Source organism: Anomaloglossus baeobatrachus, chromosome 4 (genome assembly GCF_048569485.1).
Source record: "Anomaloglossus baeobatrachus isolate aAnoBae1 chromosome 4, aAnoBae1.hap1, whole genome shotgun sequence".
NCBI lineage: Eukaryota > Metazoa > Chordata > Amphibia > Anura > Aromobatidae > Anomaloglossus > Anomaloglossus baeobatrachus.
The window spans coordinates 10,910,076-10,922,506 of NC_134356.1; the positions used below are offsets into that span (position 1 = coordinate 10,910,076).

Genomic DNA, 12,431 nt, shown 5'->3' on the forward strand with positions numbered 1-12,431 from the left:
TGGGGACATAAGTCTTATTAGTGGAGTCCAGTAGTCAGGGTTCCTACCAGTAATGAAGATATGTTAGTCCTGGGTTTGGTTTTCATGTAGATTTATTTTTTATGAGATCAGGTAGCTAGGTTGGTGCCTAGAACAGATGAGGACAGTGGGTCACAGGTTTGGTTTTCCTTAAGAGATGAGTCTTTTTGATGAGATCAGGTAGCTGTCCCTTCTTCTGATGAGGACAAGTGGGTAGAAAACCAAAAAATAGATAAATATACAGCGTCCACTTAGATAAAGACCAAAAAGTAAAAAAACTTAACAATTTTTATTTTATTAATAATTAATTAAAACCTTTAATTGACCACTCTGAAATGTTAAAATTATGTGTGTGTGTGGCAGATGTATCAGGAGCAAAGGAAGTGGCTAACTGACCCTAATGGGCCCTATAGGTTGTCAGCCTACTCAACGCGGAGGTTGACACCCTAATGGTCCGACATGGTGCTCCCGCTCAACCATGAATGACCCTGGACAGCCTAATATTCATCTACACTAGAAATAGGCATACACAAGACAAATATACCCAACATATACGCCAGGCCCTCAAAATAGTGGCTATGTGATGGACAATCACAGATCAGTCAGAGGAATATAAGTGACGAGTGGGTACTAAGTTTGGGTTTCATGCAGCTATATGGTCACCTCACCACCGAAATACCTACGAGTCGTCTCTGAAATATGGGACCCATTCTTTATGAATGTTGTATTTACCAGTTTCATTGGATGTTGGATAGTAAAGTTGGTATCCACGCAGCTTTATAGAGCTTTATAGCTCTAGGACGCTGGGTCTACAAAATGTTCTTCTGGTTGCGTAACATCAACAGTCCTTTATAAATAAATTTAGGCAAGATGCGGTTGCATTGATGGATGTTTGTTTTAAGCCTTAAGGCCCTGTCACACACAGAGATAAATCTGTGGCAGTTCTGTGGTTGCAGTGAAATTGTGGACAATCAGTGCCAGGTTTGTGGCTGTGTACAAATGGAACAATATGTCCATGATTTCACTGCAACCACAGATCTGCCAAAGGTGTGTGACAGGGCCTTTACAATTGTACAGAGGAGAGGTGTCAAGGGTTGATAGGATAGTCTCATCCTTTACATCCCATCATAACATTTTTTTATTGACTTATTATCTCTATGCAGGAGCCTTCTTCATTCCATATCTCATCTTCCTCTTCACCTGTGGAATTCCAGTCTTCTTCCTGGAGACAGCATTGGGACAATACACCAGCCAAGGAGGTGTCACGTCATGGCGGAAGATCTGCCCCATCTTTGAAGGTTAGTTTTGACAACTCTTCCACTTTTTATCATCTTGTCTTTCAGTCCGTTTTACCACCAAGATTGGATTATACTGGGAACATAGACAGTACATGCATATAGGTTGCCACCAGCTAGCTGAGAACGGTTTCCTTTTTTTCCAGGCATCGGGTACTCCTCTCAAGTCATTGTCATCCTGCTGAACTTTTATTACATTATAGTCCTGGCTTGGGCCTTCTTTTATCTCTTCAATTCCTTCACATCTGATCTTCCTTGGGCTTCCTGCGACCATTCATGGAACACAGGTGCATTAGTAAAAATCCTAACATTACATAGACGTAGCTGATATTTCATTTTTCTCATGGTACCTCTCTTGCTTCCTTAGATAATTGCATAGATTTTCACAAGAGTAACAGCACTCATAACATGACCGTAAATGGGACATCCAGCGTCATCGAGTTTTGGGAGTAAGTTGAAGGATGTTTCCTGACCTTACTGTCCCTGATAAACATTTGGGATAACATCTACTCTTTGAATGTTACTCTTTGGACCATAATTCATGGTGTAGATACACTGGGAACGCTTAGGGAGGCTTCAATGTTTGTCATCAAGTCCTTGGGTGGAAATGTGACCATACTAAATATCCCAGAGATATATGTAACCAGATTCCACACAATTCCCTTTTTCACCCCAGGAGGCGAGTACTTTGTATATCCGACGGCATTGATCAGATTGGAAGCTTACGTTGGGAGCTTGCTCTTTGTCTCCTGCTGGCCTGGATCATCTGCTACTTCTGTATCTGGAAAGGGGTTAAGTCAACCGGAAAGGTGAGGGTATTTTCCTTGAATTACATCTTAGTATGATGACTTTCATATCTACCCATCTGATTGTAAAGTATGGGAAACTGTTGTGTTTGAGGGTGCAGAAGCCATTGAGATCCTAGGTTCTTTTTCCATACCACCTATACCCAAGAGTGGACCTTCACCTAAAGCTTTTATTGTGCAACTCTATAAGAGCCCAACCTCATGTTCATGTGGAGATTTTCTTTAAAGGGAATCTGTCAGGTGATTTTCTAGTACAGTACTAATGTTCTCTTTAAATAGAGCTTAAGGAGACCTTTCAGGATCAGTAAGTCTTATTGCTCTACGTTATCCTTTTATCTTGTTGTAAGCTTCAGAGAATTCAGTGTAACTAGTAACTAGTAGTCAAGCATATGTAAATACAAACAACATATTCACTGCTCCCCCTCCCACCTCTCAGTGTTACCATTAGTGAAAATAAATCTGAACTGAATTTACACTGCTGCCCCCTCCCATACGCTTTCTCCGCAGTGATAGTGAATAAACTGGGAGGTAGGTGGGGGAGGAGTGGATCTGCAAATTGTATTTACATATCCTTGACTAGTGTGCAGGAGAGACTGAAGATAAGAGGATAAGGTAGAGCAATAAAATGTACTGATCCTGAAAGGTCTCCTTAAGCCCTATTTAAAGATTACATTAATGTTATACTACAAAATCAACTGACAGATTCCCTATAAGTGACATCACAGGTTGGTGACATCACAAATCCTTGCCGATGAGCTCACTAACTAGACTATTTGACCACCCCTGTACCGGAAAAATCACACAAAATAACGTAAAATATGGGCTATTTCAAATATATTGAAATAGTACAAAACATATGTGATCTGGGTGAAAAAATAGAAGTAATATTATCAATCCAAAAATTGTTGTTTTTTTGCAGGTTGTATATATTACGGCAACTTTCCCTTACTTGATGTTGGTTGTTTTGCTAATCCGAGGGGTCTCGTTACCCGGTGCTTTACAAGGAATTCAGTTTTACCTTTACCCGGACCTCAGTCGTCTTCAGGACCCGCAGGTGATTAATGATGGAGGTCGCAGGGTTAGGAACATATCAGACGCTAAATCTGCTAATGATGGCCATTAAATTGTGTCCGGGCAGGAGGCGGTGCGCAAAGACGGTTGTTTTTCATGTAGTGAATCAAACAGGTGACCCCTGAGCGGAGCAGACCATGCTGAGCGCAACAGGGAGGCACAGACCAAAAATCACGAGCTGTCACCATTCGCATATTTCCGCAGTTCTGAGCCCAGTAGGGGCTGATGGCCTTGACTTAAAAACATTCCCTAAAACCCAGACACCAAGCCGTCCAGAGTCGGCAGCCAGCGGATATTTACTGGAAACTTTGTTTTGTTCAAATTTTGTACTTTTTAGGTTACTCAAATTTTTCCAAACTAAGCATAATACAGCCCAAAAGCAACAACTCTGCCAAATCAGATAAAAACTGAATTTTCACCCCTGAAGTGGAATTACCATTTGGCAATGCAGTTGCAGGATGCCGATGGCTTATAGTGGCCTACTAAAGACTTCCCACCACCTTGGTCCTCTTTAGAAGCCCAGCTGAGGGCTTCATATCTATCTCTTTATTTGGCGATTCCTATGGTATTGCAGTAAATAGATCAAACGATCAAACAACCATAAGAAAACTACAAAATAAAGAATAAAGCAAAAAAAGTGTTAAATTATTCAAAAATAAAAAAGTTAAAATCAATCCAATTTTCACAGCTCACAAATAAAGCAAAAAAACAATACCCGTACGTGGTCCAATCTATCGAATTATACAATGATTTGAACAATGCATTAAAAGGATTAAAAAAAATGAAATTGGAATTAAGTTTTTACATTGCCTTGACAATAACAGAAAAATGCAATAAAAAGCAATCAAAACATTGAAATCAGCATTCAAAACATCATATAAAATCCCCGACACAGCGCCATCGGAGGAAAAATAAGTCACAGGTCTCAGAAATTGATGACACAAAACACACACACACACACACACACACATATAATATAAAAAAAATTTTTTATATATATATATATATATATATATATATATATATATATATGTCCTGAATTATTTTCCACTGGTGATCTTGGGATTGCATGAAAAAAACCCTAATGTAATGCTTATACGACATAAAATGGCAATCTGTAGTGTAGTTTATATACTGTATGCTCAGTTAGGGACATGGGGAACAGATGTGCCCTTTATCAACTGATTTTATATTTGCCATTCACCAGACTGTCCTCGGCAGGTCTGGATGGACGCTGGGACGCAGATCTTTTTCTCGTACGCCATTTGTTTGGGATGCCTGACCGCACTGGGAAGCTACAATCAGTATCATAACAACTGCTACAGGTATTCTGAAGAATAATGTTACTGATGGATTAAGGGAGAGAAGTAAGGGTTGAAAATGTACAATATACACACATATATACTGACAAGCAAAAGGGTAACAATGTTTTACACTTTTAACTTCCAGGCTCCATATCTCTCCATCTGCTACACCTTTGAGAGTGAGACGACCTTCATTTTATAGACAATCATCTTGGCTAGCTCATACGTAAATGTGACTTCCAGCTATTTAGCATATGATTAGTTATGCAGATTATTGCCATGTCACCAAATTGTTACTGTTTTGCTGCTGAAAATCTAACTTTCAATTTTTACTATTTTGCAACTCCACTTTTGGCTTTTAGCACTGCCTGAACCCTTCTGCGCTCTCAATCAGATTCCAGCATGTCTCCACCAAAATCTGCTCCCAGGTCACTTCTACCTATTCCCAGTGTTTGTGTATACTGGTCAGGTCAGTTCTACCATTTCCCAGTGTTGTTGTATACTGGTCAGGTCACTTCTACCTATTCCCAGTCTTGGTGTATACTGGTCAGGTCTCTTCTCCACGTTCCCAGTGTTGGTGTATACTGGTCAGGTCTCCTCTCCACGTTCCCAGTGTTGGTGTATACTGGTCAGGTCTCCTCTCCACGTTCCCAGTGTTGGTGTATACTGGTCAGGTCTCCTCTCCACGTTCCCAGTGTTGGTGTATACTGGTCAGGTCTCTTCTCCACGTTCCCAGTGTTGGTGTATACTGGTCAGGTCTCTTCTCCGCGTTCCCAGTGTTGGTATATACTGGTCAGGTCTCTTCTCCACGTTCCCAGTGTTGGTGTATACTGATCAGGTCTCTTCTCCACGTTCCCAGTGTTGGTGTATACTGGTCGGCTCACTTGGGGATGTATACAGCTTTATCTTCACTCACAAGTGTTGGATTGGGTTGAGGTCTGGGGCCTGTGTCGACAATCCAGCTCCTCTACTTCATTGTCATTGTGCCATTTCTTTTCCAATCTCGCAGTATGCTTCGGGTCATTCTTCTGATGGAGCACTGTCGTCCTGTTCAAACCCATAGTACTCGAGTGTATGAAGTAGGATACTCTGGATATTCTGATATAAGCACTGAGACCACCATCCATCTTGGTCAAGTATCCAACACCTTTCGCTGTGAAACCCCCCCCATATCTTCAGGCTTCCTCCACTGAACTTGACAGTTCCTTAAATTTCTCGATCCGTTCACCCCTTTTTCCCTTCTTTCTTCAAGACCCTTTTGTCCCATCAGAGCCGTCTATTGACTTTCATCTCATCGCTCCAAAGCACCCGTTTCCAACCTTCCACTTTTATTACTTCTTTGTTAACTTGAGCCATCGCTTCTTATGATGATATTGAAGTTGCAGCTTCTTCACCTTTTTTCGGCCACCATTTCAGACTTGTGTAATGTGCGTCGCTTGGTGCTTGCATGGACGTCTGTCATCTCACTATTATGAAGCAGACGAGCTGCCTCCACTGCCGGGTGTCACCAGAACTGATAGACCTTGTGATGAGTGACTTGTTGACTTGGATATTTTGCCTGGACGTCACTTCTTGGCGTTTGAATAGATGGAAGGACTTAATTTTGTATTTTTCCAATGGTCATGGCCTCACATGATCCAGTTTGGTAATTTTCTTGGACGAGAGACCACTATTGATGAGCTGGATGATGCTTTCTCTTTTCTTGGAAAATCTTCTTCATGGCGGCTCCTCGATTCGTCCAATGACCTTTTGCTTGGGAATCAACCAAATAACACACTGTGCTATTAGGGAATGTGAGGACAGGTTGTAGTTTGTAGTATACAAGAACCAGGAGCAAAACAGTAACAATGCAGTGACATGATAAGAATCTGCAGAACTAATCATATGTTAAATAGCTGCAAGTCAAATTTATGTATGAGATAGCCAAGATCATTGTCTATAAAAAGAAGGTCATCTCACACTCAAAGCTGTAGAGGATGATGAGATATGGAGCCTGAAAGTCAAAAGATCAAAACATCATTACCCTTTTGCTCATCAGTGTATATATTTATATATCAGTCAGAAACAACTGAGTAGAAGGCGGTGTCAGAATTTACCTCAGTTGCTGTCTCCACGGTTCACATCCGAGTCTCCCCTCACACAATGTATCTTTTAGCTCAGATGCAGGAAGTCTCGCACGGCTGTGAAAATAGGGAGGCAATAGAGAGCCCAAATTCAGTCTTACTTTCGTGATTATGGGTTCTGTTTAAATCTATTCTATAATCTCTTTTAAAAAAGTGGAAGTTGTTATAAAAGGTCTCACATTTATATTTTAATATGACAGGGCCGTCTCAGCAGGTAGCTTCATATTTTTCAGTTTCACACGGAGATTGCAGCATTTCTTACAAGACATGTATATTAGATCTGACTTATTCTTACTTTCCGGCAGAGACTGCGTCGCTTTATGCTTTCTAAATAGCGGCACAAGTTTCGTGGCTGGATTCGCCATTTTTTCCATCTTGGGCTTTATGGCAGAGGAGCAAGGAGTACCAATATCAGAAGTGGCAGAATCTGGTGAGTTGATACAAATTTCTTGTTTTATGTAGAGAATGTTCCCAGATATAAAAATATTTGTCATCGGAGCCAACGAAAAGCAAACTTTCCTGCTTTCTGCAGCTCACTTGTCGGCTTGACTATGTAGATTGGGACGATATCTGCAGAGGATGGTTATTGTAATGATAGCTCTATTGCACTGCTGGAGGCCGAGACAAGGCAAGAATTCACATGACACCATATATACAGAAAATACTCATATTTATACAGTTCCCCTATCACTCCTTGGTGTTTCGGGAGGGGTTGTACTCCATAACCTGGGGGACTGTGTTTGCTTAACTCCCATTGAGACTAAAACTAAGTAAATGAGATTTTGCTTTTATTTTTTTTTTTTGTTTTCCAGGTCCAGGCTTAGCATTTATTGCCTACCCCCGAGCTGTGTCTATGATGCCATTCTCTCCCCTTTGGGCTTGTTTCTTCTTTATTATGGTCATTCTTCTGGGTCTGGACAGTCAGGTACCCCTTTATAACATATACGATGGCTTTAAAGATCCTATCCACCCATATAAATAAAGTATTTATATGTTTCCATGGTAACAGACTGCAAACAAACACTCTGTAGTCTGAATATGGCCTCATACTCCCATCAACCTCTTACTTTACTCTAACATACTTTCGCGATGACTATGGGAATAGCAGTAAACTGGGGCTCCTAAGCCGACCCTCAGTCTAGGGGGCCCTATTCTATCCCTAGTCTCAGGGATACCCTTAAAGGTGGGGATGCCTGAGTCTCCTTCCTGACCACCCTGCTCTTGAGCCCTGATTTGATTCCCCTCCCCCAGGGGGGACCGGGACAGGAGTGAGATTAAAGCCTCAAAAATAGACAAACAGGGGAAACCAAAATTCTGTCACACAGCATGCACAGACAGTGGTATAAGACAATAAAAGATAAGGAGGAAAACTAGAGCCGGGAGGAAACAAGACGACGGATAAACTCCACTACTCCAGGCAAAAAGTGACACTTTCCAGATATCCTGGGACACCAAAACACACAGATTAACACAACATAACCTATAGCTGGCATAGGTAGAAGAGTTCATCCATCTTAAATGGGAGCAGATGTGATTGGCTTTCTCACAACATGTGATCCTAGGAGCCTACCAAGCAGTCTAGCAGAGGCTAACTCTTACTAGCCTGACTGTGACTGAGCACACAGGAGGTTGACGCCCAAGTCTGCCAGTGTTGATCAGAAACACCAGAAGAACCATTGTGTGGAGTGTCAGAATCTGCAATGTGAACAGAGCCTGACGCCGCCATGACAGTCGGCGAAGTTCATGCAAAATTCCATGTGACACATACATTCAGTAGGTTAGCATGAGCAGAGAAAAAATGCCAATGATTATGAATGCAGGTTCTGACTACATGTGCTTTGTTTGTTGTCTGTTACCATAGAAACACAATAACTTTCATAAGATCTGTATATACAAAATATGTTCTTTAATACACTAGGAGACATGCATTATATTTGTATACTCAATGAACCATACACAGTGACTGCTTTAGACATAGGATACACTGACGTGTTTTTTTTTCTTTTTGGCCTGTCCATCCCTCAGTTTGTATGTGTGGAGAGTCTGGTTACCTCTTTGGTTGACATGTATCCCAATATCTTCCGTAAGAAGAATCGGCGTGAGCTGCTGATCCTGTTTGTCTGCATCTTCTCCTTCCTTATTGGGCTTGTCATGTTGACGGAGGTAAGGAATGGGGCAGTAAAGCGTGATGTTTTTCAAAAAGATTCCCCACTATTGTTGGTGCCCCTATTAACAGGAATGGGGTATCTAGTACTTAATTCCCCACCATTTATTGCCGGAGATAAGAAGACATGGTGAAGGTTGATTTCCACTTTTGTTGTCTAGAAGACAGGCAATGGTTCTACGTTGGAGTCCTCCTCTCGATTCGCTCCAGAGCATCTCATAGACTGGTTCCGATAGGATTTACGGACTGTCTTATATTATCTTCTAAGAGTCCTCATAGTTATTTTCATGTGTCCACGCAGGGCGGCATGTACGTATTCCAGCTGTTTGACTATTACGCTGCCAGTGGAATGTGCTTGCTGTTTGTCGCCATCTTTGAGACCCTCTGCATTGGTTGGGTATACGGTGAGTGGCATTACTTTACCAATATGGCTACATCGTCTATGTTCACTAAACCTAATTAGAAACTCTTTGTTGTGTAGGTGCCGATAACTTCTATGACAACGTGGAGCATATGATTGGTTACCGTCCTTTGCCCATCATCAAGTACTGCTGGTTGTTCATTACCCCGGCCGTATGCCTGGTGAGATGACGGCATTAATAATTTACGGAGGGGTTGAGAGGCTGTAGTATTATTTATCGTATTCTCACCTGATGTCCTCTCCTCTGCCAGGCCACATTTATCTTCTCACTCGTAAAATACACTCCTCTCCAGTACAACAAGCGTTATACCTACCCCTGGTGGGGGGACGCCGTGGGTTGGCTGTTAGCGTTGGCGTCTATGATTTGTATACCCCTATGGGTCTGTTATAAAGTGTCGACAATCAAAGGACCTATAGTAGAGGTGAGTAGTGGAGACAAAAAAATACTGTAATCATGAATATGTGTCTTAGGTTGGGTAAGGCAACATCTTGCACCGTGGATATGCTCACTGGGTGATCTTGACGTTTACATTGCTTCACGTCTACCAGTCAAGTCGGGCACAGACCAGTCCACAGTTTTGGGGCAATGCTACAGAATATTAGGATATCCTATCAGTTGATTCACGCAATATGTAGAGTGGGATTGAAAATTTTGCCTCAAAAACAAGCAAATACATCGGACAAATGGACTTTTCGCACTTTGGTAAAACAGTTTGTAACTGGTTCAAGGTTTCAGTCCAATATAGGCTCAAAGTGTAACGGTAAGAGCTCACGCTAATCAGCCGTTTTTAATGGCACAGGGTGCGGTTTTTGAGCATCTTAGAAGTCTACTTTTCAAGTTTTAACTTTTTTAAGCATTTGTTTTCCATCCTGTCCTCTTTTACTTTTTTTCATTGATAAAGCCTTATGAGAATTTGTTTTTGTGGACAAAAATGTCTTTGAGTTGTAATTTTTAATGACATTATTTAATTTACCATGTATTGAATTGTAAAACAGAAAAGAAAATATTTTGTGGATGCTGACATTTTTTTTATCTGATTAACGACATTCACTCTAAAAATGAATAAAATTTTACAAGGTCACTTTACTCTGCAGTTCAATACAGTTATTAATTAAAATTATATAGATTATGTTTTCCAACTTTTAGGGGAAAAAACTGAAAATAACCTCTTACGCCAGTTTCACACATCCTTCTTTTTGCCGGTTTGGCGGATCCGGCGGGTTCCCGTACAGTGAATACAGTACAATGACAGCGCAACAAGCGCCGGTCACATGCTGTCATGTGACCGGCGCATGTGACCTGGAAGTAACAGCGCTGTCATTGTACTGTATTCACTGTATGGGAGCGCGCCGGATCCGCCAAACCAGCAAAAAGAAAAATGTGTAAAACTGGCCTTACATTTTATTTATCAGTTAAGCTGTGTAACGCCTTGTTTTTTTGATGGGTGAGCTGTAGTTTTTCAATGTACCATTTTTGGCCTGAGCTTTTTGATCACGTTCGCTTCCATTTTTTGTTGTGTTCAGAGTGTGGAATGAGTATGTGATATCTTAATCGCTTAATAACCACAGATACGTACATGGTTTTTTTTAGATTTTATTTGTAACTTTGCGAATGAAAAAAAGTGATTTACATTGTTTTGGCTTTGTTTATCGTTTACATTTTTTAAAATTCGTTTTTGTAATCATTTTGTTTCTCCCAGGGACATAAGTCTGTGATCACATGGACTTTTGTACCATACACTGTAATGCAGTTTTAGCAGCAGTTAGTGTTCAGTTGAGTTTTATATGCCGCATTCTCTCATCAAATGATTTGTTTTACATTTCTACATTTCAGAGGTTTCGACAGCTGACCTGCCCTGACCCATATCTGCCTCAGAAACTTTTACGGGACTATCAGATGCAACCAACACCTGTAACTCAACTAGATGAATCGCAGTGTTAGGACATAGCTGTGTGTGTGGACGGACGGACATGATCTTTTCCCGTTGGATCTCCAAGTGGAGTGAAACCAGTGTACATACATTTAGGACCCAAGACGGGATCACATGCATATCTGACCATCGCTTATGGAGGAGATTTGCTAGTGCGGAGCAGACCGGTGTCATTCCGTTTAGTCCTGTATTTTTTACATTGTGACTTATAATGAGCCAATAGCAATTCTTTCAGTTTAATGTAGTATAAAATGTGATGGGTCCAAGAGACACGACGCACAAACTAAATTGGTGAGATGGTAAAATTGTAAACTGAAGTCTTTAGTCTTGATATGCGGGATCCTGACCTGCACCTTATGCTCGGATTCCTTGGTCCCAGGCGTTGAGGAAGTCGGATTGTACAGACCACCGCTAGCATTATTCAGAGTTGAAGTGTCAAACCTCATGATGGGAACACCACCCCGATCTAGACCTCATTTTTCTGTGATGGATTTTCATTTATGTCCTTTAGTTATATTAGTTCTGCTCTTTGAGACCAATTTTAACCGCAATTTTCTAGTTTCATGGCACATAATAAACCAGTTTGGTGAACCTTGGTATCAAGGGTGGAAGATTTCATTTACAAATGCAGATGTTTATATCAACGCCAACTTGCTCTACTGAGATCACTTTTTGCCGATGTATCGTGATGATTGTCCACAGGTTAACATTTATTTTTCATCATATTAGAAGTCATCTGAGAAATTTGGGGTGTTTTGTCCTGCCCTTCCAATGGATCAAGTGTGAAATTAATTTCCACCATTAAGGAAAAAGAGCAATTTTTGGAACCTGTTTGTGACACAAAATGTGTAACACTCAAGAGTGTCAAATGTAATAAATTAGTTCCGATACCCACGAGGCTTGTGGTTTATTTGCAGACTCTGCCAACATGTTTAGCTGGCCACAAATATAGACTGAATCGTCAACCATCTAGTTGCAGGTTGGATCTTCTGAGGCCTGGGGAAGCACAGTTATTTGTAATGATGTAGACTCCACCAGGTTGTGCAGGACCATGAGGTCAGGATCGCTTCTTGCAGTTGCCGCAAATTAGATGGAAGTACTGATGACGTGGTTTGCCTGTGCTATCTCGTACCAAAGAAAGAGTTCTATAGAATTAAGATCTAAGTACTGTGAAGGCCAGAAAAGCAAGGAAAAGCTCGGCATGAGAGGACCCAGGGTACTCCAGCTCAAAATGCCGGAACTCTTCCCATCTGACAGTAAGGTTCATCAATTCATTCTTCTTGCGCCCATTTCTAGGC

The 12,431-nt window shown here is 41.2% G+C and overlaps 1 protein-coding gene across 2 annotated transcripts in view; it reads left to right on the plus strand.

The window, feature by feature from the left end:
- LOC142302534 (sodium- and chloride-dependent GABA transporter 2-like) overlaps nucleotides 1-12,022 on the plus strand; it is a 28,725-nt gene extending 16,703 nt beyond the window's left edge. For both annotated transcript variants that reach the window (XM_075343629.1, XM_075343630.1), the window contains exons 5-17: nucleotides 1,182-1,316; nucleotides 1,460-1,600; nucleotides 1,681-1,762; nucleotides 1,990-2,122; nucleotides 3,039-3,173; nucleotides 4,412-4,515; nucleotides 6,923-7,047; nucleotides 7,430-7,542; nucleotides 8,643-8,780; nucleotides 9,083-9,185; nucleotides 9,263-9,363; nucleotides 9,454-9,624; nucleotides 11,037-12,022. In XM_075343629.1, the coding sequence (XP_075199744.1) occupies nucleotides 1,182-1,316; nucleotides 1,460-1,600; nucleotides 1,681-1,762; nucleotides 1,990-2,122; nucleotides 3,039-3,173; nucleotides 4,412-4,515; nucleotides 6,923-7,047; nucleotides 7,430-7,542; nucleotides 8,643-8,780; nucleotides 9,083-9,185; nucleotides 9,263-9,363; nucleotides 9,454-9,624; nucleotides 11,037-11,144 (1,589 nt within the window). In that variant the 3' untranslated portion in view covers nucleotides 11,145-12,022. The remainder of the gene's footprint in view (nucleotides 1-1,181; nucleotides 1,317-1,459; nucleotides 1,601-1,680; nucleotides 1,763-1,989; nucleotides 2,123-3,038; nucleotides 3,174-4,411; nucleotides 4,516-6,922; nucleotides 7,048-7,429; nucleotides 7,543-8,642; nucleotides 8,781-9,082; nucleotides 9,186-9,262; nucleotides 9,364-9,453; nucleotides 9,625-11,036) is intronic.
- Nucleotides 12,023-12,431: the final 409 nt, after the last annotated feature.